The sequence below is a fragment of the Camellia sinensis genome, chromosome 15, assembly GCF_055761805.1.
Source record: "Camellia sinensis isolate YWXY chromosome 15, ASM5576180v1, whole genome shotgun sequence".
Classification (NCBI taxonomy): Eukaryota; Viridiplantae; Streptophyta; class Magnoliopsida; order Ericales; family Theaceae; genus Camellia; species Camellia sinensis.
In genome coordinates, this window is record NC_138975.1 from 62,529,100 (window position 1) to 62,555,843 (window position 26,744).

General features: G+C 34.2%; 2 protein-coding genes and 1 non-coding gene across 4 annotated transcripts; 1 reads left to right on the forward strand and 2 right to left on the reverse strand.

Annotated features, from left to right (window-relative positions):
- The first annotated feature begins 484 nt into the window (after positions 1-484).
- LOC114296722 (uncharacterized) lies at positions 485-6,759 on the forward strand. Its single transcript, XR_014356163.1, has 3 exons — positions 485-697; positions 2,479-2,567; positions 6,622-6,759. It is a non-coding gene; the product is annotated as an uncharacterized LOC114296722 (transcript).
- Positions 6,760-7,615: 856 nt separating this feature from the next.
- Positions 7,616-8,875, reverse strand: LOC114296706 (F-box protein At5g49610). Its single transcript, XM_028241031.2, has one exon. The coding sequence runs from the start codon at positions 8,873-8,875 to the stop codon at positions 7,616-7,618; it is 1,260 nt and encodes a 419-aa protein (XP_028096832.2).
- A 3,024-nt stretch (positions 8,876-11,899) lies between these two features.
- LOC114296721 (putative protein S-acyltransferase 7) lies at positions 11,900-21,943 on the reverse strand. 2 transcript variants are annotated; one of them, XM_028241042.2, is made up of 5 exons: positions 21,533-21,943; positions 20,623-20,805; positions 14,168-14,464; positions 12,981-13,214; positions 11,900-12,631 (listed from the first exon to the last, which is right to left on the reverse strand). In XM_028241042.2, the coding sequence occupies exons 1-5, from the start codon at positions 21,632-21,634 to the stop codon at positions 12,101-12,103; spliced, it is 1,347 nt and encodes a 448-aa protein (XP_028096843.1). In that variant the 5' UTR covers positions 21,635-21,943; the 3' UTR covers positions 11,900-12,100. The 2 variants fall into 2 exon arrangements, with proteins under 2 accessions (XP_028096843.1, XP_028096844.1); XM_028241043.2 differs by having other exon boundaries at positions 21,504-21,923.
- Between the last annotated feature and the right edge of the window lie 4,801 nt (positions 21,944-26,744).

Below are 26,744 nucleotides of genomic sequence, written 5' to 3' on the forward strand. Positions count from 1 at the left end.
CGAAAAACCCAAAATTTCATTTTAAAAAAATCAATCAAAATCAAATAAGGTGATTCCAAGAATAATTTTTTATTTTTTATAAAAAAATATTTTAAAAAAAATAGAATCAATGAAAAAAATTTGAATGAGTTGAATTTGATTTGACCTATTGGCTTTTAAGCTATCAACTATCCAAACGAGGTCCAACTTTATATACCACACCAGCCCATGAAGAACTCATTGCACACCCCCATCTAAGGAGGCCTGGATTTGATCCAACCATCAAATTCGGCCTGACGATCCACGTCCATTTTGACAATACTTTTGACAATACGGTTAAAAGTGAATTTTTTTAATTTTTTATTTTTTTACATTTTTTTTAAATAATTAAAAAAATTTTAAAAAATACGATTAAAAGTGAAATTTTTAATTTTTTAAGGTTATATTATTTTTTTACATATTTTTTAAAAATAATTAAAAAAATCAATTTTTAACTAGGTTACAGTATCGAATGGGCCGAGGCCTATAATAATAGTATGTTGACCTCAGCCCACTCCTTCTTCTTCTTCCTCCATCTTCGTTAGGGTTTTTGCAGAGTTGAAAGTTTACAGGCATTCATCATCATCCGTAGAGTGAAAAGAGTAGTGATCTTCACCTTTTGTTACCTTCAATGGATTCTTCTTCTGTAAATTCTGCCCAACTTCAGCATTTAATCGATGTATGTTTCAATCTTCCATTGATGATATCAATAGTATATGCATTAACTTTTATGTGCTTTACTTCACATGTATAACAATGGATCCGAAAATCATCAAAATTATGCGTATTTGAATATACCTAACTGTATATATTTATACACTATGTGCACACTCACATGAGTGTGCTTGAAATTTCCTTGTAACTTGAGATTGGCGGTTATTGATTGAATTGGCAGTTATAGAAGGGCCCATGCTTGAATTGCAAATTACAGAAGGGTAATCTAGGAATAAAATTTTTGTGACGGAAAAATGTCACCACCAACTTAACCCTTTGGATTGTATAATAAAATAGATATATGTGGGTTTCACTTCTCTCACGTTGTCACCTCAACTTGAGAGATTGTTTGGGTTTGGTAAGCTAATTTTGGGAATGATTTCGGTAATCTGAATGGTTCACTTTTTAAGACATGTTGAATATAACAGTCAGGCAAAAAATAAGATGATTAGACATCAATAGTTAATCATATTTATTTTTTTTTTCAAATGGACGACAAATATAATTTTAAAAATATATCCATTTTTTTAATACAAATTTTTATGTAGGCCCAGGAAAAATCGGTTCCAAAGTAAGCTTACCAAGTTAACATGAGAGAAGTCGAACCCTATATATATAGGTTTTGTGGTTAGATATTCTTGTGTATATATGGAATCTATGAAGAATGGGTACTTCGAAAAACATGCCGTACTCATATCGGGTATTTACCGGTATATGATACCTCGTATGATACTTCTGCATACGTACCGGGTACATAAAACACGTATCTAAAATTTTTCTTCTTAATTTTTGGCGTACCCAGACGTACCTAGTATATACCCAACCCAAGTCGTACCGTACCATACCGTACCTCAGTTGAAACAATATTTTTTTCTACTACAAATATAAAACTCGTTTCACTAGATTTCTTTTTTATTTTTTGTTTTATACTTAGCATGATTTGAAAATTAAATTATGATTTGTAAGTTATTTAATATATTGACATTCAATTTTGATTTATACTTTTACTTTTGACATTAAATGCTAATTGTAGATTGGACCTTAACAAATTACATTACCAAACCAAACTAAACCAAACCAAACCAAACCAAACCAAGCCTTAAGTCCCATCAAATGAGGTCGGCTACATGAATCTTTCTTCTCCACGTGGCCCCTATCAAAGGCCATTCGTTAGTCAAATTAAGTAAATCCATGTATCCATTTATAACGCTAACCAACGTTAATCTACCTCATCCCCTAACACTTTCATCTACCGTTACAACATCGCATATCTTCACTACTGCCTCTGTTGGTCTTCGTTGAATATGACCAAGCCATCTCAATCGATTCTCTCTCAACTTATCTTCTATCGATGCTACTCCTACCCATTCCCGAATACACTCATTCTTAATTCTGTCCTGTCTTGTCTAGTCTTGCCACACATCCACCTTAGCATTTTCATCTCAGCCACACTCATCTTATCTATATGTTGTTTCTTAGTTACCCAACAATCCATCCCATACAATATCGTTGGTCTAATAGCCGTTCTATAGAACTTACCTTTAAGTTTAGAGGGTATTTGTTTATCGCACAGCACCCCAGACGCACTTCTCCACTTACACACCATCCTGCCTTAATCCTATGGGCCGCATCCGCATCAATCTCCTACACCAAGGATCTACCTTAATCCTTATCTTTTTGTTTTAGTTATGGATGAGTTGACGAGAAATATCCAAGATGATGTGCCATGGTGTATGCTTTTTGCAGACAATATAGTGCTAGTGGATGAGACTAGAGAAAGAGTTAATACAAAGTTGGAGATTTGGAGAAAAACTCTTGAATCTAAAGGATTCCAGGTAAGTAGAACTAAAACAGAGTACATAAAGTGTAAATTTAGTAACAGTAACAATGAAAGCAGAGGAGAAGTGAAGATTGAGAACCAAGAACTGCCTAAGAGTGAACATTTTTATTATTTATGGTCGATTATCACAACACCTTACAGTGATAGAAAATTCATTTGTCTCTCTAGCAGGCGATTTAATAGTGGCTACCACCCCTTCATACATGTCCTTAATCACATCAATGTAATATTTTATCATCCTTTTCTTCGCTAACACCCACCATATTATATTCCGGGGCACTCCATCATATGCTTTCTCAAGGTCGATAAACACCATATGAATGTCTCTTTTCTTTTCTCTATACTTTTCTATTACACTCCTCAAAAGATAGATCGCTTCCATTGTTGACTTGTCAGGCATAAACCCAAATTGATTCTCTGACACCTCTGTTATATCTCACAATTGGCGTTCTATCACCCTCTCCCACACTTTCATTATATAACACATTAGTTTGATTCTTCTATAGTTGTTGCAATTCTAGACATCTCCTTTATTCTTATAGATTGGCACTAAAATACTCTTCCTCCAATCATCTGGCATGTTCCTAGTCAACAAAATTTTGCTAAATAATCTAGTCAACCAAGCAACTCCCATTTTACGCAAGCACTTTCAAGCTTCAATAGGTATATCATCTGGTCCTAAAGCCTTATTTGATTTCATCTTCTGAAGTACAATCTCTATTTCAAAGTTTCTAATCCTGCGATAGAACCTATAGTCTTGGTTTATCGTATTACTGACTATTTCTTCCCCTATTGTCGGACCTCTATGTTCCTCATTTAATAGTTTATCAAAATAGTTCTTCTATCTTTCCTTAATCTCTTCATCTCTCACCAATACCTTATAATCCTCACTCTTGATGCACTTAACTTGATTAAAATATCTTCTTTTCCTCGCCCGTATCTTAGCAAGTTTGTATACCTTCTTCTCTCCCTCTTTATTATCTATTCTAGTGTATAGGTCATCAGAAGCTTTCAACTTAGCCTCTCTCACTACTTTCTTGACCTTCTTATTAGCCAAACTCTCTTAAGGTTTTCCTTAGTTCTATCATTTTGCCACTTTTTAAAGCACTCTTTTTTTGCTTTAACTACCGCTTGAATCTCTTCCCTCCACCACCAAGTTTCCTTAGAGCTGGGTCCCGTTCCTTTCGACTCTCCAAGCACTTCCCTTGTGATTCTTCTCATACAATTAACCATCGAGTTCCACATAGTGTTAGCATCATCTTCTAAGTCCCAAGTATCTTCCTTATCCATTATATTCTTAAATATTTATAATTTATCCCCTTTTAGGTCCCACCATCTCGTCTTACGACGCCCACCATCCTTCCTAGCTTGGTATTGCCCTTTAAAATATAAATCTAATACCAAAATCCTATGTTGAGAGGTCAGGTTCTTTCCAGGAATCACCTTACAATCATTGCATTTTAGGCAGTCAATTTTTCTCACTAAGAAGTAATCTATTTGGCTCTTAACTGACCCACTCTTAAAGGTTATCAAATGTTCCTCCCTCTTCTTATACATAATATTGGCCACCACCAGGTTAGAAGCTAACGCAAAATCTAAAATACTCTCTCCAGCCTCATTTCTGTCACCAAAACTGTATCCACCATGCACTCTTTCATAGCCTAGTTTATCTATGCCTACATGGCCATTAAAATCTCCACCTATAATTAGGTTCTCTCTTATGGGTATCTCTTGTAAGATCTCATCCATTTGCTCTCAAAAATCCCTCTTAGTCTGATCATCTAATCCTACTTGAGGGGCGTATGCACTAATAACGTTCACTATATTCCCTCCAATAACTAGTTTAACTAGCATAATCCTATCCCCTTTCCTAATGACCGCCACTACATTCTCCACAAGACTCTTGGCAATTAAGATTCCTATCCCATTCCTGCGTCTATCCTTACCACTATAATACAGTTTAAAACCGGTATCCTCAATTTTCCTAGCTTTCTCACCCGTCCACTAAGTTTCTTGTACGCAAGCTATACTAACTCTCCTCCTAATCATAATATCTACCAACTCTATTATCTTACCAGTTAAAGTTCCTATATTCTAAGTGGCTACCCTAAACCTATAGTCTTGGACTAGTTTCTTTACCCGCGCTCATCCAAAAAAATGCAAGAACCTTTGTCCATTTTTCATTGCACCCAGGTGTCGATGCGGCGGCCCTTGCTCACTTTTCGAAACACCCAGTACCAGTGTTCATATCCGTACCCGTGCTTCATAGTATAGAATCATCAAATTTACATATTTTTCATTGACATGTCTTTTCTCTGAATTTATGATCCTTGGTGTCTGACAATCTACAGCTATAACATACTTTAAAACTCTGTAGTTCTGATAATGTTTGATTTGGTTGAAATGAATTTTCTGAAAAAAACAAAGGTTGATGCGATCCACTGCTATAACTAACTATACATTAAAACTCCACAGTTCCAGTAATGCTGGAATTTGTTGAAATAAATGGTCCAAAAATTTATTTAAAAAAATTATTGCAATGAGGTTTAGTTTTTAGCTTGTGATTTGAGTGTTTTGCATTTACTTCTGCTTGTTCTGCAAACTCTGTTATTGGGGACAAATTAGTAGCCATTCAGCAAATTTGAGGGAGGGGAAATGGTAATTGGCACTTGGTAGTTAAATAGCATGGTATGACCTTTTGGTCGTTTGTAAAATCTCTGTTTCTTAAACACTGACAAATTAAGTTAATAGTTGTGCACGGCATGAGCTTATTTGCTTTAGCTATTTTCTTTTAATAGGTGCATCATTAATCTTTTATCTTTGTTGGATATTGTTTTCTCGAGTTGTTGCCTTAGGTCTTTACAAATTGGGTCTTAAGCTATGTTTTTTCTTTTTCAAATAAATATATGTTAATGACTGTTATTTTAGTTCGGAATGTTCCTAACATGTATATGGTGAAAAAAAAAAAGTAAAGAAAAGAAAGTTCTAGCTTGTTTATATTTCACCATATGACTCTTTGATTGGAGGACATGGTTTTTTAGGATCTCACCAAGAAATTTTGGGTCACAAAGCATTCTTCATGGTTTGTAATTTGTACTGATTCTTTGTTAAAGTTTGAAATGTTTCAATTCTTTATTTATGGTGTTTTTTTTTTTTTTTTTGAAATACAAATTTGAGCTTATGTTGACTATTTTTGCGTACATCTAGCAGTAAGTTGTTTAAGATTGCAATTTTTTGTCGTTTTTTCCAAGTTTTGGTCATTAAAATATGTGAAAAAGTGAGAAGTTGAAAAAAACAGATAGAGGATTCATAATGGGAGTTTAAGATAGCTGTTGAAGTAGTCATATATAGGGAAAATAATATACAAGAACAACATACTATCACTTTTCAAAAAATGTTTACCCTTGTATAGTTCTTAATTGTCTTCATGCCTTCACTTTTTTAGCTGAGACATATGAATGTCTACTGCTGTATGCTGTTTTTGCTGAACTGTTTCTTTTGTTTATATGAAAGCGCACTCTGTTTTAATGCTCATTTGTCAGTTATATTATATAAAATTTGAGGTCTACTCCTAAACCTACAAAATCCTAAACTTGGTCTTTTGGCATAATGAAACATCGGCTATTTTCGTCTGTTGAAGTAAAATTGGATGGGGAATATATGAAATGACTATGAGACTCTTTATGCTCTTTGGTACACTAAATGAATACTTCTGTTGAATGATCATAGTTGCAGTTAGGATGCGGAGATAGATAAGCTTCAAGGATAGGAAGGTAATTTTGGAATGAATGCCTTTTTGAGAACTTAACAACCTCACATCTAGTGATGATAATGTTGGTCCTCTACTTCATTTGCACCATCTATGGCTTTTTAATTTTCAAATCCCGAGTCTACAAAAATCAGACACAAATAACCTAGTAAAAATTAAAACAACAGACCAAATGAACTTTGTTGCTATGGAATTATTGGACAGTTTGTTAATTGTGTGTTTTGGCTAGCTGAGAGCTGTTTCTGCCCATTTTATGGTTCTAATTTCTGATTTCATGCAGCAAGAAAAGCATAAGGCAATTGCTAATGAAATGGTGGCAAAGCTTACAAGCGAATGCTGGGACAAATGCATCACTAGTACTCCTGGAAGCAAGTTCAGCTCCAGTGAATCGTCTTGTCTTTCCAACTGTGCTCAACGCTATATGGATATGTCTCTTATTATGATCAAACGCTTTCAGTCCATGAATTCCTCCATGCACTGAAGACCCCAACTACTAATCAATATTGTCTCTTATCTTCCACTAGGTTCATGTGGTCAGTTAATTTTCAGTTGAAAATGTTTTGTATTTGTGGTACTGCTACTTACTAAATGCCTTCTCTTGTAATCAATTTATTTTTAGTCCTCAGTTCTCATAGAAGTCTTTTATTATGGAGAATGGAAGCGGTTTGTGTTTTAGGTCATGTTTGTATTAATGATTTGAGGGATTTGTTTAAGAGAAGGAAAGAGGGGGGAAATTTACCTCCTATTTCATTAATTTTTTTTTTTTTTTTTCTGTCTTTTTCTTTTATCTCAGCTAATCTCTCTTCAAATTTAAGATCCAAACTTAGACTTGATGTTTCCATGCAATTGGCTATGAAAAAGTTGGATCCAAACATAACTGTTTCACTGCAATTGCTATGAAAAACCGAGTTTGCTTCAAGAACCCTACCTATATGAAGCAATGAACTTCTCACATCACACAAACAAAATAGCAATAATCTTGTTGATCATACTAGTAGATACTCATTTTAAGAAGGGCAACATTACTAACATAGAAACGAAACACAAAATAGGTTCACACTTACATAGCTGTGGACTCTACACTGTGTAGACCCCACAAGTAAATGTCTGTTTTGACATAATCAAAAAAAAAAAACCTTGCAAAGCAGAGTTCTAATCTAAAAAAAAAAAAGTTGAACTACATCTAAAAAAAAAGTCTTTTATTTGAAACAGAGTTCTAATCTATCTGTGAAAGGCAAAAAATTCTCAAAATCAGTTGTGAATGCATTTCTATCTTATCTGTTGAACTCCACAGTAAAAGGCAACTGGGGAACAACATAGGGGAATGCAACCTCAAACTTGTGTTCCTCTGAGTGATCTTGAATGGCTTCAATCTTCCCATTCTCAAAGTGGTATGAAACAATCCATCCAGGCACCCTCAAAAACACCACTGTCCTATCAAATTCATTGAAACACACCGGCTTCAACTGCAACAAGCGTCCCATTTGTCCCATCCCGTTTTCAAACCTCAAATTCCCCATCAATCTTGTCAACACCTCCAAGTTTTTGCTCACCATTGACACCAAAGAAACCCTCCACATCACCACCCAATGGTCGCGCACTCTCACCCACACGTGAAGCAAATACGCATCAGAAAACGCGTAAGAAAGCAATCCTTCGGACACGCCCAGTACCCCATATTTGATGACAACACGCTTGAACGGACGTTGGTTCCTGACATCCACACATGGTATCTCCAAAAACTTGAATTTCTCTTCTGTCACATCATAGGTGAGGATCGAGCCAAGCCCGTCAACCCAATGGAGCGACCCATTCCACTGAACCGCGGGCCACATGTGCGAAAACAGGCAGTAAGGGGATGACAATTCCAGCTTCAACAACCTCCATTTACCTGACTCGGAAGAAAAAGTTTCGACGAATGCAAAGGTGTTTCTGGCTGCTAAACCAGGGATTTTTATGACTTTGTAGTGACCGTACTTGCGGTCCACGAAGAACCCGGTTGAGTAGGAATCTGAGGGGCCTTTGGTTTCAGGAAGGATGGCAAATTTCCGGGTAATTGGATTGCAGATGTAGTAGCGAACCGGGTTGGGTTTCGTGCTGATGCAGAGGATGAGGCCATGTCGAGAGGCGAGCATTCGAACCGGGTTTGGAAAGAAACTGAGGGACTTGTCAATGCATTGAAAGACTCCCTTGTTGGGATTGGCATTGGCAAAGTTGACATGGTTGCATTGGTGGTGGTGATAGTAGAGGCCAATCAATTGATTTGGGTGGTCAGGTAATTGGGATCTGTATTTTTTATCGAAATCTGGATCGTTGATCAGGCGATATGATTGGGTGCTGACACATTTGAATCGGGAAAGGACGTCTGGTGGGACTCGGAGGAGGATATTGATGAGGACATCGTCACAGAGCTCTGCTGGTACTAATGATGATGATGATGACGACGATGAATGTGGAGTTGTTGGAGTTGGAGGAAGAGAAGACCGATCCCCAAATATTCTCAGCCATTCCCAACACTTGAAAATCATCATCATTTTTCGTCATGCAAAAAAAAAGCGAGAGATTGAAGAATTCAAAGAAATGAAAACTACAAAAAAGTGAGGAGTGAGACGTGAGAGAGGATGTGTGTGATGATGATGTGTTAATATGAAAATCTTATGTATAATGTGGAAAATCTGGTACTGTATTTTTTGAATCTGATTTTATTATTTTAAAAGTAAAATTTATATTTATCCACTTGCGGATAAGTATTTTTAACTAATTTTATAAACAGAAATGTATCCGCCATTGGTTCACCTTATGAGCAAAATGCGTTGGGTGTATTTTCTAAAAAATTGGTTTTTTATATTTTAGAATTTTTGTGCAATATTGATGTGGTAGTAAGTCTGTGCGCAGTGCGGTTTAAACGGTTTGAGAATAAAATTATAAATCGAATGGTGAATTAACAGATTGATAAGTTGTGATTTAGACGGTTTTGGATGGATTGACGGATTGAAAAATATTTTAATCAATTATCAAATATTTGCATAATATACAATACTGATTTGCATAATACTTTTCATATATATAACACAAACTAATTTTACATAATATTTTTCATATATATATATATATATACTTACTAATAAATTTCACATCTTTAATCTCTCTCACACTCTTTTTTTGTTTGATATTTCATTAGATATTATATATTTATATATTAACCATGCAAAGCATAGCAGTTTCAAAAGCAGATTATAAAATTTAAAGTTTAATCCGTGGTTAGTAAATTGAACGGTTCGGATTGGTGTGAATCGATATGGTTTTAATGAATTGAGCAGTATTTTACACAGCTCTATATGACAGTTATATAATAAAAAATATTAGTCATCCTACTGGGTCTTTTGCTTTAAATTGATAAAAGGTTTGCCATATCATTTTGTATTAATTTTATATATATATATATATATATATATATATATTTGTGTAACACTCCTCATTTTAAAATACTTATCACCAACTCATAAAAGTAGTTTTTCCTCTTTAAACTATAACATTACACTTTCTAAGGAATCTTTTTTAATTGTGCACTCAGATTTACTTGATATACTTGTTAGGGTTATGTCATATGTGAATTATGGCATTTGTCGTGTTCATTATTACAAATATCACAATCAAATCTTTTTCAATTATAATTAAAAATAATGAGTCATAACCAAAATAAAAATTGTAGGAGGCAATTATAAGCTACAACAAAGCAAGACTAGAAGCTTAGGTCCAGAATAACGTCTCAACAAGTTCAAGAGACTTGTTGTCTAGGATCTAGAGATTTAGGTCTAGGGAACCAGGATCTAGTACGAAAGGTTCAGGACTGAAAGTCTAGGACCAAAAATGAGGGTTCAAGTCTAGACACGTAGGGCCAGGACCAAAGGAACAAGAAGCGCGACCTTGAGAAGTAGACTCAATTAAGACGTGTTCCTAAATTCTTGGTCCAACTAATTCCTTGAAAATTACGCCTAATAGAACATGATGCCTAAATAAATGGGGAAGACGTGAGGAGTGGGAGGAGGGCTAACAGCCCACAATGGTTAGTAGGAGTAGAGTATAAATACAAGTAACTTCAATGGTTAAGGTATACAATCAATTCTACCAGCACTCATATTCATTCATTCTGCTTCTTTGTCTACTTGTTTACTAACTTAGGCATCGAAGTATTCCCAGACTGCTCCCCAGCTAGGCCCTTCACCTTTTGTGAGTGTTTGTAAGTTTAAAAGAGTTTATCAGCTGCCAGAGCATCGCTGTAGCTAGGTGGTACAATTTTTATCCACCACAATAATCACAATAAGTCATTATCAATATTACAATAAGTCATATAAGTAAATACAAAACCAAATCCACAATATGTTATAACCAAATATTATAAATGTCATAATTGGAACATGTGGTGCACACTCAAAATGAATGGTGTATTATTGAATTTCTCTAATTATTTTTTTTTTCTCAAATTTGATTGGCAGATAAATGCATATATTTGGGATTTATTTTACAATAGGTCCAAAAGTGGCCCTTGTAAAGAATTCCTCGTTAAAATAAATAAATTCACAATTAACTTAGAAAGATCAACTTGTTTATTTATCTACAAAAAGATTTTAAAAGAGTGACTTGTAACAAAGATTTTTATCCATTTTTCAAACACTCTTGTCTATTTATCCTTAAAAACATTTCAAAATCATTCTTGTTTATTTATCTGTAAAAAGATTTCAAAATCATTCAATTTTAAGATATAATGTTCAATCTCCTTTAGCATCTTTCTTAGAATGTGTAAATCGTCAAACAGTTGGATTGATCTTTATAATCATATGACTATTTTTCAAAAGAGGTTAATCAAATCAACAATGCTTGGTAGTCTAATTTTTCATGACCCGAATGTCTCAAAACAACGTCATTTTAGGAGTAAAACAACTTTGTTTTCATACATTTATTATTTTAATACATTCATTCAAGCCACACAAATTCGAGCTATTAACATTTTTCTAATCAAATAATGACGTCCTTGTTAGTGGATCCAAATGTGTATTTGAAGCATGTGGTATATATGGTCTAGTGCTCAAGATATTCCTCAAGATATTTGTGGGTCCATCCAGGTCCCTATCAAAACAAAAACAAGAACAGAGGGCGCTGTCTTCTTTTGTAGATAAAACTAACTGGGAGAGAGAGAATCATAAACCTTAGGATCAATTTTTGTTTCTTGTGTTTTTAAAAACAAAAACAATAAAATGTTCTAAAACACCCATCATGTTTGGACGAAAACACTAAATCTACAATAAAATAAAGCTAAAATATCTAAAGTAAATAAAAAATAAAAATCCCACAGATGCAACAAGGCCAAGGCTCTGCAATGGGGAGACAAGAAAAGTGAAACACAGAAGAGGCATCCATTCACACTTCAGAACCTATTAGTTTTACCACCTGTTCTGCCATCTATGAACTGCCACCCCTATCCACACACACACACACACACAGAGAGGCAGGGACAGATCAAGCCCAGAATAAACAAAATGGAAGGAAAGCAAGCCAGATGAAGAAAAAAAATTTTTTATGGACAACGTTCATTCTCAGTCGAAATATCACCAAGCAACGGCATCCTTGCCTTCCCATAATCATATACACACGATAATACACAGTAAATAATGTCGAAGACTGACAGCTGAAAAGCCCAATCCATCTCTTAAACCTTTTGTCATTTTGTTTTTGTATGTTTACATTGAGTTCATCATCTGTTATTGTCGATACCCTGTCAAGTTGCTGGTATTAACACCACTGATTCGGTTTGAATCCCCAACTTGGGATGCCATGGCAAGAACTTCAGGTGATATGTCCCAACTCCCACTTCTCCTTCCCCAACTGGATCGCCTTGGATGTAGGGTACCTCTCCCCTCTGCACCCTCAGTGGGAAGGTTCCTACTTAAATCTGGCGCAGGAGATGTATCAGATCCACCATCCTTGTCAACACCATCATCATTGCTGTACTGTCCTTCAAGTTCACCTTCATTGACAGCATTGTTGTCGTCCCAAATAGGTTTCCTTCCCGTTTCTATATCAGCCATGGATTTTCCTGTGTTTGGGCCAACAAAGCCTCCACCACCAACCACACGAGGTGGAATTCCAGGCTCCTTTGGTACCTTTGCTCTGAATTTGTTCTTGGATGGCGGAATACTGGTGCAGAAAATCTCTTTGAAATTGCTGATCACCCCCTTGTTGTATGGATTGGGACGTCCATCATATCGATATCTAAAGTTTTCATAAGTAGACTGCCAAAGCACATAAATTTTCTTTTTCAAAATTCTCATTTCAAGATCAATATTAATTTTGACTACATGGATTTAAAAATTCACTTATTTGGATCTCGAATTTATGGAGAGAATTGTGAAGGGATGCAAAAGTGAATAAAATATAAGCTACTTTTTTTTTTTTTGTAAAACTTTTCATTCTCTTTCTTTTCCCTCCCCAAATCCCTCTACAAATCCAAAATCCAAACACAACACATTAGTAAAATGAAATGCTCTGCTACCTAGATGTGGATTGATACAGTAATTGGATGACCAAAGTAATGCTAAACTACAAAGGATGACAACATCACTTAGAAAGGGTAATGTGTACCTGGTTTGTACTTATGAGATAAAGATGAAAGACGGTCAGGCCACCCACAAACCAGACTGCTATAAAAGAGTATATTATTAGCACAATCGAAGCAGGAGTCTTAGTCATCGCTTTCCACAATGATGTTCTCTCACTATCCATGATCTTCCTGATGTAGACCCAGCAAAATGCAAACACATATATGCAAAGAAGAGTTGATGTGGAGACAAACAAGAAGAAGAACCGGTAATTCCTCTGCACCCAGAATGAACAGACAATTCAATTCAAAAACATCATCACTCTATCAATAATTGCTGTCAATGTGTTAATGTATGCAACAAGGAAAACAAAAATCATCAAACTAGAAGTTCATCAAACAGAATATAATGGATCTTCTACCACATTTTTAGACAAAATCAGCCATTGTATACACACATTCAAATTCTCAGCAAATGTACTAACATTCAGATATGTCTTCAGCAAAGTTCTTAGATATTACGAAGAACTTTGCTCATAAAACGAAAGCTAGAGAATAGCCAAATTAAGCTGAATGCCCATTCCATTTGTAGGTGGTCTATAGGGAAAACATAACAAATCCAGAATTAGCCACTTGAAGTCTTCCTTTGTTTTCCTATATATTTCTGTAGTGTCAATTTCACTTTTAGGTATTTCAATCTACATGCATTGTTTCCCTAAAATGCAATATTTTTCACCACTCAGCCCTAACATTACGAGGCCTAATGGTGACCTTGAACATCCAATGGTGGAACTATAACAAAGACTGAAAAGGCCCCCCTATCTCACCCAGAAATATAGCAGGATCAAAATATATTATGAGCTACTTGACTGAAACAGGGTTTATCATAACCCTTTTTGTATCAAGAAGTTAGCAATTAGCTGTGTTTTGGCACAGACAAAATAATATACAACTTCCTTTATGAGGTTGTAGTCTTGGACACAGACATTCACATCTCCGTCCTTGTTACTACATTATGTGAAAAAAAAATGTTGTTCATCTTGACCAATATGAATAGAATCAGAAGATAAACCATCAGCTAACCACCACAAAACACACAGAAAATAAAACGAAAAAAGATAGCTTCAAAAGTGGTCCAAAAGATCTTGGAAAGCAGGTTTCATAAACAGAACTAGTTCCATTATTTGCATCTAGATAACATGAAGGTGTTACTGAAAATAATAACCATTACCAATCCAATACACTGTCCGACCCAAGGGCAATGATGGTCAAACCGTTCCACACAGTTATTGCATATTGAACAGTGCGAGCAACGAGGAGGTCGATAAAGCATGCACGTATCACAATATTTGATCTTCACTGTTACTCCATTGACAATTATGTCCTTCGTGCGAAGTAAACGTGACTGAGGTGTTTGGCCAGGCCCAGTTTCAGAATTCCCATCATAACTTTCTGGCTCCGGAGGGTGAGCATTTCGAGGAATTATACCAGGATCTCTTCCAGAGGCCACTAGAAGAAGTAGCAAGTCCTGGAAAAACAAATGCATCCATCAAAACATAATTTGTGAGTAAGAAATTTTTATGTGTTGATCTTACTATTCTGGTAGAGGACAACAGCATATATAACAATCAATCCCTATTCGTAAATTTTACATGTCAAAAGATGATTGCAGAATAGAGAGTAGCTCTATCGTTAGTGAAATCCCACCCTTAATATCACTAACTTGAAAAATAGCAAGAGAACTTGTCAAAATACATGCAACAATCAACTATGGGAGAGCAGTCCTTTCTTATAGACTCCATTGTTAAGAGTAAGTTTGCTAATCTAACAGAGGAAACACTATCGTCGAAATGTGATTAATGCCCCAGACATGTGCACCTGATATCAATGTCATGACACATGAGCCATATTTACCTTCTTTTTTTTTTTTTCCCTGAAATGGCACAGTTAATTTGCTGCATGTGGTAGAAGTTGCAGCATATACAGATCACACTGTTTGTTAGCCTATCCCCAAATAGAAAAGCACATGCATGAAGAGATGATAGCAGAAATGCTCCTCAATGTGTTTCCTGTATGATGAATAGGCTTTCTTAAGAATGGTTTGATTCGAGGGATAGGGGTAGAGGATTTTGAACATTGAAGATATCCGTAGACAAAAAACTGCAACCTCTATGTTCAGCAATCAAAACATAAGGCTTTGGAAGTAAAATCTGCAATAAAGCCACTACGCTCTATGAATCACAGTATAGTGATCTACATTACATGGACTCGGATACGAGTGTCGGGTGCGGATATGTATAGTCGGACTCGGCAAACCTCTAAATGAGGGATACGCGGGTACGTCTAGAAAGTACCCAAAATTAGACACAAGTAGGTGGATACGGCTAAACATGGATGTGTCAAAAAAATATTATGCATTTTTTTGATAACATGGCAATTCTATTATAATTTCTCCCCAAACCACAAGTACCACACCCAATAATTTCTCTTCACCACACCAACCCACACCACACCCACTGATCACTGATATTTGAATTGGCATCCCATTGAAATATAAAAATTATTTTAGGCATAAAATAATTTATATTATATATGATTTTATTATTATTTTTTTAAAAAAATAGATGATTTATTATATATATATATAATAAATAAAATAATAAATTATGTATATAATTATTTTATAATATAACTAATTTATATTATATATAATTTATTTTATATTATATAGTATAATTTATTTTGTTATCTGTTAAAAAGTGAGAAGATAAATCGACAAAGCCAGAGAGAGAGAGAGAGAGAGAGAAGAGAAGATTGAGCGACGAGAGAGAAGACAGAGAATACAGATCGAGAGAGGAGATGAAAAGGGAGATCGAGATTCAACGATTCTTCTCCCTCAGAGGTGCGATCGAGAAGAAGAGGGAAATCTCATCAAAGGCCCAATTCTTCTCCGATTCTTCCTTGGAAGCGCAGAATCGCGCTTCTTCCTCAAATTCGAGATGAGATTTGACGATTCTTGCTACTAAGCTCTAATCTCCATTTTCGTAGCCCTAATTGCAAGTATGCCATCTTTTTTCCTACTTCCGTATGCCGTATTCATTTTCTTACTGCCATGTCCCAGTCAGATTCCATACCCCTACCCATGTCATGTCGTGTCAACACGGGTACTTCACCAAAAGTGACAAGTCCATGTAACATAGATAGGGATAACAATAACTGAAAAATATGACATCAACCTAAACGACCCATCTTGCCAAATATCAAGCATGAACATGGACTAATGGTTTTTTTTGGGTAAATTACACCCACCTCCTCCGAGGTTTGACAAAAATACAGTTAGCCCCACACTTTTGAAATAATTACATTGAACTCCCTTAAGGCTAAATCGACTGAAACTAATGCAAATGGTGACATTGAAATAAACAAAGATAAATATACATTTTCGTAAATAAGAGAAGATAACATCATTTTTTCATTCATACGATACGACTAACAAATTATTGATGAAAAATGATCTAATTGCTAGGGGTTGTTTGGGGTGTCCTAAATAAGTGCACTTTTTGTCTTTTTGAACTAAAAAGTTGAGAAAGAAAATATGGATGTTTGGGTTAACTTTTTACTTTTTATGAAAAAATGTGTATTAAAATATTGTATAAATAAGTGTGTTAGAGAAGATAATTAATGAATCGGTACGGTTGGGCAGTGCCTTGGCTGAAAAGGATATGGGAAAAGATTGTCTACTTTTCGGCCTTTGATTGGACAGTGTTGTTCGGCTCATGGAGGCCCACCACGGGTCCCGTTTTTCTAATCGGAACCATTCAATGTGTAGAACTCGTCGAGTACTATATTCTTGAAAAAAGATCATGTTCATTGGATATCGATAGCTATCTGATCGTGTTAGTTTTTTTTGTCACATGTTAACTATAACACCATCCATTTTTTATACAAAACTGATTTGATCATGTAGCTAGTAATATCCAATAGACGTGATTTTTTACAGGCATATAGTACTTGACGAGTTCTACACATTAAACGGTTCTGATTAGAAAAAAGAGACTCGTGATGGGCCCCCACGGACCCAACTTTACCATCCAATATACACATGTAATATTTTTTATTTTTTCCTTTCACTCCTATGCGACAAGGTCTGTACATAGGCTGCTGTAGACGTGATTGGTATTTAATATTATGTTTATTAATTTTTTTATATATATTTTTTTGATGAATAGTGATAGCTTTTTAACTTTTTGACCTTTTTTTTGAGTTGCCAAACTTGGCCTAAATTAAAACCTTAAGGGAGGTCAGTGTAATTATGTAAAAAATGTGGAGCGATCTGAATTTTTTCCAAATCACAAGGGAGATGAGTGTAATTGCCCCTTTTTTTATTAGTATTTTTTTTTTTTTAATCAGATAGAAAATGCAGCCTTGTCAAGGCATGGGATCTCAGGAGGGGAAGGGTGTGTAAATATGGCTAGTGTGATTATATTATACAAATTGCTAGTTAAGAACCATACTATCTGTAGAAGAAAGGGGTTCAAAAAGTATTTTGGCCAACATTAAAAATTGTGAATCTTCATCTTTTTAGCATGTGTTAGCTAGTCAACACTAGCTTTAATAAATAAATTTGATTAGTTTTGCTTTAATGGGTTCATATGTTCTAAGGATCAAGTGTTATCTTTTTGGTTTGTGCTTTAAATGTTATTTTTTGATAATTTTTTTTTCTCCAGCTATTAGTGCCAATTATATGGCTTCATATAATATCTTCCACATAATTAATGAGTAACCCGAATAGAATTACTAAATTAGTATGTGGGTAATTTTGTGCACGGGAATTTAATACTTGCATATTCCTGACAGTTGATGGAAGTGTTAGGAGACGGGACAGATATAGATTGATGTGAGCTAGTTTAGTAAATAAAAATACGAGTCTCCTTAATTTGACTAACGAGATGGCCTTGGATAGAGTCAAGTGAAGAAGAAGGATTCATGTAGCCAACCTCATTTGATAAGACTTAAGGCTTGGCTTGGTTTGGTTTGGTTTGGTTTGGTTTGGTTTGGTTATGTTCTTGATAGTAAACTAGGCATTTCATGTTCTTGATAGTTGCTAAAGAAATCATAAACAGCTCATGCAAATTCAATAGATCAACTTACTTCCAGTGCATTGAAGAGTAAAAACAGAAAAAGGATGATTGAACGTAGTAACTGTGGATCCCTAAAAAATAAGTTTTACAAACATTGTTACAGATATGGCACGCTATGATTTGTAGGAGACTACTTGCCAACTGAATTTTAGCGTGACTGACGCATGAAGATACCACACTTGAGCCCACCAACTTTTGACACCCATAAGCGAGCATACAAAATAGTCCACCTCTTCTTTAGCCAAAAACATAAAAGTAGTAAATGCATTTCTTCAAGAAACATATTATACAGTTACAAATTGCAACATTGTTTCACTGCTAATACTCTTTTCATGCAAACACATTAAGAATATAGTGAAAATATTAGTGTTTGCTTTGGTTTATTCATAAACACACATAAATAGAGAAGGCACCTTTTCTCGATTTTAGTGAGTTTCTGTTCTAGACATCCTGCATCTACATCATAGATGGCATGCTTAACGCTAAGGTCTCAAAACATTTATATGAGGGAATTCATTATCCATTTGTATTTCATCATTACATCTTCACCCATAGTACACAAAAGAGATTTGGATGTGGGAAACAGTACAAGAAACTGAAGCAAGACGCATGGTTTTTTCATCCTAGATTTCGAACAAAGCTTCCTAGGGAAACATAGCTCACTCTCAAGCCAATTCTTGTGGCAACTATGTCTCTTTTTAGTGCACCTCCAAGGGACACCGCAAGCCACATCCCTCGATAAAGAGACTCAAGTTTGAATATCCTTAAATTATCCATAAAAAATAAATAAATAAATAAATCTTCTATTATTTTCATATTCATAAAGATGAAAAAATTAGGCAGCATGTGACTCATAGAATTAGAGTGGGATGAATAAAATGGAGGAGTGCATCAAAAGAATTCTAATATGTTAAGGAAAAATCTTATAAGACTTGTTATAAGACCCACTATGACGTACAGTGTTCAAATGAAACATAATTGTGGCTGAAATGAGAATGCTAAAATGGATGAGGGTTGTTAAAAAAATAGGTAAAATAAGAAATGATTAATTAGGAAGAAGTTAAAAGCGACACTAACTAAAGATTAAAATTAAGGATGACCTAGTGCACACCTCGGAGTCTGAACATAAAATGCACAAAATATAAAAATTAAGTCATTTGAGATGGTTGATACTACACACACAGGTTTGAAGCAAGTTTAAGCTAATTTAGGGTTAGGTTTAGTGAAATAATACTAAGGCTTGTTTAGGGATTGGTAATGCAAGCTTTGGGCTTAAGGCAAAAAGAATTTGGTGGCAAAATAAAAACTATATATGGGCTGGAAATAATAATTTGTGAATAGTAACATAAGAGAAAATAAGAAGATGAAGAAAACTAAAAATCACTCCTAGAATCACTTAGGCATCACACCTAGGGTTTGGGCTGCATCACACAAACCCTATAGAGACTCAAGGCTCTAAAAATTATGTAAAATCTGATCTTTATTGAGTTAGAAGCAATACATAGCTTTACATAGAACTAGGGGACTTCCTTAACCAATTAGAACAAAAGAGAAAACTACTAAAATAAAAAAAGGAAACTACTATACTAAAAAGCTTTAACTTCTAAAGCCTATTTAATATCAAATAAAATTCATAAACATATTAAACCAATACCAAGACCCATAGGTCAACACAACGACCCATTATTGAGACCAAATCCATAAATTATGTAAATTACATAAATACCATTGACCCTAAAACATAAATATTGATAGAGGAAAGATTCAAAGCTAATTTATTCTAGTCCCAAGTGGGCCCGGCATCATCCAACACATGCCAAATCAAAACTTGAGCCTCAGAAGCATCTTTGCCACGCCATTTATAGACTTCACTTTAGCATTACGCTGCCACTTGTCTCCATCAATGGTATGTCATGTGCATCATAGATCAATGAATGCACCTGTGAGTACTGGTCTTATCCAAATTGAGGGTAGTAAAATAAATAAAAGCCAAGAAGAACATAATTTGAAGCAATGATTACATAATTGCCTTAAACTCAACTGAGGATAGAGTCAAATAAAGGAAAACGATCCGCATAGCTGAACCCAAGTTTGAGTTTTTTTTTTTTTTTTTTTTTTTTTTTTTTTTTTTTTTTTTTTTTTTTTTTTCTCTCAATTTGTTTGACCTGGCAACCAACCACATCCCTATCAATCCAAATCTGGTAGATTGATATGATCGTCTAGTAAATTAGATTCATGGAAGAAACAAATCAATGCCTTAAAAGAATGGATATTGGCATACTAAACCTATAATCTTATCTGCATCAAAACACATCGCTATATCTCATTTTTTGGAATAACAATGAGAAACAAAATTTGGCAAGATTAGAAACAATAAATGGTGTATGCCCATTACGTAAGTGTTCCAAATGTAAGCTACCTTTAAATCTGTCAGAAGTTTAAACAAGTTGTGTCAGACAGGATAACATGTTTTTTAAGTACATAAGTTCAGCAAAACAGTGTCTAAAAGATAGAAGCAATATATAGGATTGAGAAAAGGACTCACATAGAATGTCAAAACAACAATCACCACCATTATTAATATTCCCAAATGATCAGAGAAATCGTCCATCAGTTTTCTGGCAACAAAAACACAGAAAACAGTAACTGGGCCCACTATAAGGAAAATCGTTAGGAAAAGCGTTCGCACATCAGGTCCAAATATGAATCTTCCCTGAAGAAAAAATATCTGCACATTGGAATAACCAATTGTCAGATTGACAAAACAATGTATATGTGGCCATAAATATGCTTGTTCAGGGCAATGTCAGAAAAAATAAACACAAAAACTTAAACTTAAAACTTCAAAATGCTAGCTTGGACAGCTTGATCATCATATAGGCTTAATCCAAAACCGATTTTCCCCATCAAAGGTAATAAACTCAATCTCCCATTAACATCCCATGTTGATAGTGGGCGGGAAACACTATCTACTTGTACCAAATACGTGATAAGTGCATTAAATTTCCTCCCTACTGGCGCAACAGAATTTTTTTTACAGCAAGATCACTACTGCAGTCTAAACTAGAAGCAAAAGTTGTGAAGCAAATTGATCATTATTTTATCAGTAATCAATAATGATATTTCTAGATAGCTCAATTGCCTACACTACATCTATATCAGTCTTCATCACTACTGTCAACTGATTAAACCAAACTGGAATTCACAACACAACAGAGCTGAAATCTTTAAAAAGAACAAAAAAAAAATCTGATTTTTCCCCAAACAAAACCCTAATCTAATTATCTTAAACTCGAAACAAACAAGCATAATTCAAATTAACATTGATTGCCATAGCAACTACTTTAACACAAAAAGAGTTCATCACATCATTCAGATCTTGAAAACCCTAAATTTTACATCGAATCCAATTAAAATAAGCCTTACACATGAACAAAGACACACATGCAACTTACGTTGCTGGCTTTCCAGGTCTGGTAAGTACGGAGCTCCGCCGTGCCATCGGTGGCTCCGGCGGCGGAATTGGAGCTCTGAGGCGGAGGAGGCACCATATACATCTCTTTCTCTCTCGCTATTTTCTGTGTCTTTTAGTTTCTCTCTCTAGAGAGATAGAGAGAGAGCCCAATAAGGGCAGAGTGGGTGAATTGAATAATGAGAAAAGGCAAAGAAAGGCGGCTCTTTTTAGGGTGTGGGGTTTGACTAAAACAACCAGCTGTTCGTCAGATTCCGGCTACCACCGTCAAGAGGTAGAACCAGTGATCGCTGGTCAAAGCCATGTCACTTTTTTAAGATTTGTAAAAATTCGATTTCCAAGTGGGGAATAATATGTACAAATAAAGAACGGACAGGTCGTGCAACGTCGTAGTAGTTGTACTTGTAAGCAGTGCAATATCGCCTAATTTGTTAAAATTGTATTAATTTGTACGGTTTTAATTGTTAATTGGGGTTTACATTTTAAAATTTATAATCCGGTAGTTGATTTATTCTGCTTCGCTATAATTAATACATATATATTTTTTAATTTTTAATGAAATGTTAATATAAAAATGAATATAAGAGAGATTTAAGATATGAAATTTATTATAAATTTCGTTTGGGAAGTGGGTTGACTATTTGACTTTTTATCTTTTTTGATTTGGGAAAGATTTTTTGACTTTTTTGAGTTTTTTATGAGAGAAAGAATATAATGATTATAGGTTAGATGTGATATTTTGTCTTATTAGATTAAAATGTCTATTTTGTTTTTTGTAATTATTTTAGCCAAAAAATCCACAAAACCCACTTCCCAAACATAGATGTCGTTTGGGAAGTGGGTTGAATTTTTGGCTTTTTCGACTATTTTAGCCTAGGCTAAAAAGATTGGTTTGGGAAGGACTTTTTAATTTTTTTGTGAGAGAATAGTGTAATGATTATGGATTAGATGTGATGTTTTGTTTATTGTGGCTAAAATAGCCTATTTGTCTTTTGTGACTAAATTAATCAAAACCATCATCCCAAACGGGACAATAGGCATAAATTAGTGGTTATTACATATATGAAATATATTATGTAAAATTATTTTGTGTTATACATCTAAAAAATATTATACAAATTAGTGTTATATATTATGCAAATGTATAATAATTAGTTACAATATTCTTCAATATGTGAAAAACCACAAAAATCACAATTTGTCAATCCGTTAATCTCTTAATCCGCAATTCGGTTTATAATTTTACTCTCAAACCGACCGAACTACACCACGCGCACCCCTACTTGTAAGTAATGGTTAGCAGATAACAGTGTGAATTAGTGTGGATCAGTGTGATTTTAACGGATTAAATGATATTTTGTATAATCTTATTTTTACCTTTTATATTGTTTCATATTTTATTTTTTGAGTTTTATTTTAAACCTACATTGATAATTTAAACCGTTTATCTCGTAACCCTAACAATTTAGATGAGTTATAAAAAAAAAAAAAAATTAATTTCAACGAATATCATTAGATATATGAATAAATTGTACCTTATTTTTTTAAATGAACAGTAATTGTGAATTTAAACTTAAATTTTTTTATTCTATAAAATAAAAAGTAATTTGTTTATCCATTTATCAATATTCGATGAAATTGATTTTCTGCACTAATGATTTTCATTATAAGATTTATAAGATAAACGATTTTATTATTGGCCTACAATGAAACTCTAAAACGTAAAATATAAAGAAATATAGAGAATAAGAATTTGGTGCCGTACCCAATAATTTTTTGTAATGGTAAGTGCCTAAATGTTAACAAGGTTTTAAAAGAGATGTGGCAAATTGTTTGACCTCAATCTTCATAAAAAAAATAAAATAAAATAAAAAAAAACAAAACAAAAACAAAAAACAAAAAACAAAAAACAAAAAAACGAAAAGAAAAGTAGTTTAGTGTTTGCCGCGGAAGTGGTCACGGTTTGCACAGTTGGGGGCTTAGTCAATAATTCAAAATGCATACACCATTGAATTTAAATTTAAATTTAAATTTTAAATTTTTATTTTTATGAACTATGTAAATATTGTATTTGTTTCCTCAAATGAACAAAAAGATATTGGGGCTTTTGTTGGAACTTAAAAGAAGTTTATTATAATTTATTTCATTAGGGTAATTATACCTAGTGAAAGTTATAAACAAAAAAAACAAAGGGTAAATTATAAATCCACATTATGAGTTTTGTTTAAAGTACGATTTATCCTTTGTAGTTTAAAAACTACATTTTATCCTTTAAAATTTTTAATTTCATAATAAATGATTCTTTTTATTGATAAATTATTAAGTTCATTAACAGTTTTAAATGATATAAGAAAATTATTTCAATTAATAATTCAGATAATTTTATTATTGTATTGAAGAGTAGTTAGGAATTTCACTTTTCCATTAATTCTGTTAAATAAAAAATTCTGACAATGGGATATTTGTAATTTTTCAAATCACAGAGGACAATCTGTATTTTAAGCAAACTTTATAAACGTGTTTGTAATTTACCTAAAAAAAACGTATTCGTGAAAAAGTTCACACTTTAATTACTAATATTTATAAAGTTTTTCATTGATTTATAATTATTTTTTCAAATCTCGACCGATGTGCTATTTTTCCTATTTTAGTTTGTAGCGTGTGTTAGATTGTTTGGTGTAGTTTTTGTTTATAGTTTATTAAGTAGAAATAGTTTAAATAAGTTAAAAAAAATTTGATTATCTGAAAGTTAAGGGATATCTTTTGTTTTGTAATTATCAATTTTAAACTTATAATAAGATGCACCCGAAAATTATTCAGAACCAAGCAAGAAAAACGTATAAGAAAAAATAATATAAGAGCAATATCGAAGTAGAACTATATTTTATTCTTGAAAAAAATATTTCTTTTTTTTCAATTGAGATTGGATAATGTTTTGAATCAAATAATGATCAATAATATCAAAATTTGATACACATTATTTATAACGATTCCGATTTTTCCTCTCATGTTTACTGTATTTCGGACTCGGTTCCGTTGATAGTTGTTGTTGTCTGTACTTCATTTTCGTCCTTTAACTCTTTGCATTTGAGTTTAGAATTGTCTTGGGCGTGTTTCAAACAAGTTGGTTGAGCTTTTGTCCCAACTCTTGTTGCCCAGATTTTTAGTGATCCGCTCGAGCGGGTATTCTTGCGCTCGAGCAAAGTTTGCATACCTTCAGTAGTTTGTCCGTCTGCAAAAATACTGCAGATGTGTTTTTCACGCTCGAGCTGATTTCTTTACGCTCGAGCGGGTATCCTTACGCTCGAGCGGGTGTTCGATGTCTGTAAAAGTACTGGAAGAGTTTAATCTACGCTCGAGTGAGTTTTCCTTTGCGCTTAAGCGGGTGGAGTTTTGCAATTGTGTCTTGGAGCTCGAGCGGGTCCAGTTTTTGTGTTTGACGCTCGAGCGTCCTATTCTCCGCTCGAGCGGGTCATACATATATCAATTGGCAGCTGGGTCATTTTAGATCACTTTCTCAACTCTCACACTCTCTCTTACTTTTCAAAAACCTATTTTGAGAGCTTCTCTCACTACATTTCACATTCTCTCTAAGGTTTGATCTGGTTCTAGTGTGTTTCTAGCCTTGTCCCTTTGTAAAAAGTGTAAAGCTTGGCTTGGACTATCTATCAATCCAAAAATCTTGGAGTTTGGAGCACTTTCGATTTTCTTCACCTCCTCTTTTGAGCTTCGAATATGAGGTAAGGATAACTACTCATTTTTATGGTCTTTGATATAAACTTTTAGCCATTTTGATATGATGTTGAAGTTAGGTAACTATGGGTGTTAGGGTTTCAATTGTTTAAAGAGGGGTTTTGTTCTTTGGGACATTACATGTGTATTTTGTGTCTCAAGTGAGGTCATTATTGATATTCGAGCCTTTTGGTCAATGTTGAGAAAGATGGGAGAAAGCCCCAATTTTTGTTATGAATTAATTTATATAATTAATTTGGGAATGTTATGGAAATATGAAATTGAGTTGGGAATAATGAAATTGGCTCATTATGTAGTAGAATGGTGGAGTTGGACTTAATAATCACTCACCTTTGGGAATTATTGATAATTTATCTGCTGGTGCATTTATTATCTATTTAGAAATAACTGCTTTGGGCTATCGGGGGAGGATAGTCTTGATTGTTGTAGACACTGCATGATGATTAGGTGAATTAAAACTAATCAATTTGAGTATGTCATTGAGTATGACGATTGGAATAATACAACGAATATGTGTATTGATTGGTCATTGTATATGATGAGTATTTGAATACATGGGCGCCGAATCCCGCGGATGAAATTTTTGTAAAATAGCAATTCGAAAATAATTATACATGGGTGCCGAATCCCGCGGATGAAATTTCTATAAAATGGCAATTCGAAAATATCTATACATGGGTGTCGAGTCCCGCACATGAAATTTCCATAAAATGGCCACAAGAAAATAATTACACATGGGTATCGAATCCCGCGGACACAATTTCCTTAAAATGGAAGTTTGGAGTATTGTTGGCATGAGATGTAGTCTCATCTAAGTTGTTTGGCCAAGTTCTAGGCCGTGTTTATAAGTTGAGAATTGGATAAGTAAAGGATTATGGAACTAGATTGTACTGTATATTGGTTTATATGAGTTAAACATTTATCAAGTGCTAATATTTTAGTTATTGCTCATATTATGTTTAGCATATCTCTATTGGGCGTTAGCTTACCCTATTTGGGACATCATTTTCAGGTGCAGGTGACATGCCACCTCCAAGGACGTAGCTTGGGAGGCTTAGTGGCTGAGAGACCTTTTTGATTACTTTTTATATTACATGTATATCAAGCTAAGGGCTTATTTTGTGTAGAGTTAGTACTCTCCTTTTTGTAACCAAGTGTTGACTTGAAAAGTTGTAAGCCCGTAGGGTATTTACTTTTGTTGTCAACATGTAATACATTCTGTAAGAATACTCTGATTTATGAAATGTGATATCTCTTTCTTGTATCATGGATGTCTATTTTTGGGTTTATTTTGAGGGCGTTACAACTTAGTATCAAAGCGTACCGGGTTTGAATACTTTGGGTACGTGGGAAGTGATTAGTATCACAGTGGGTTTGTTTCGCTTGTTAGAGACTTAGATGTAGTGTTATGTGCTTATGTGATAACATGTTTATGTGGCTAT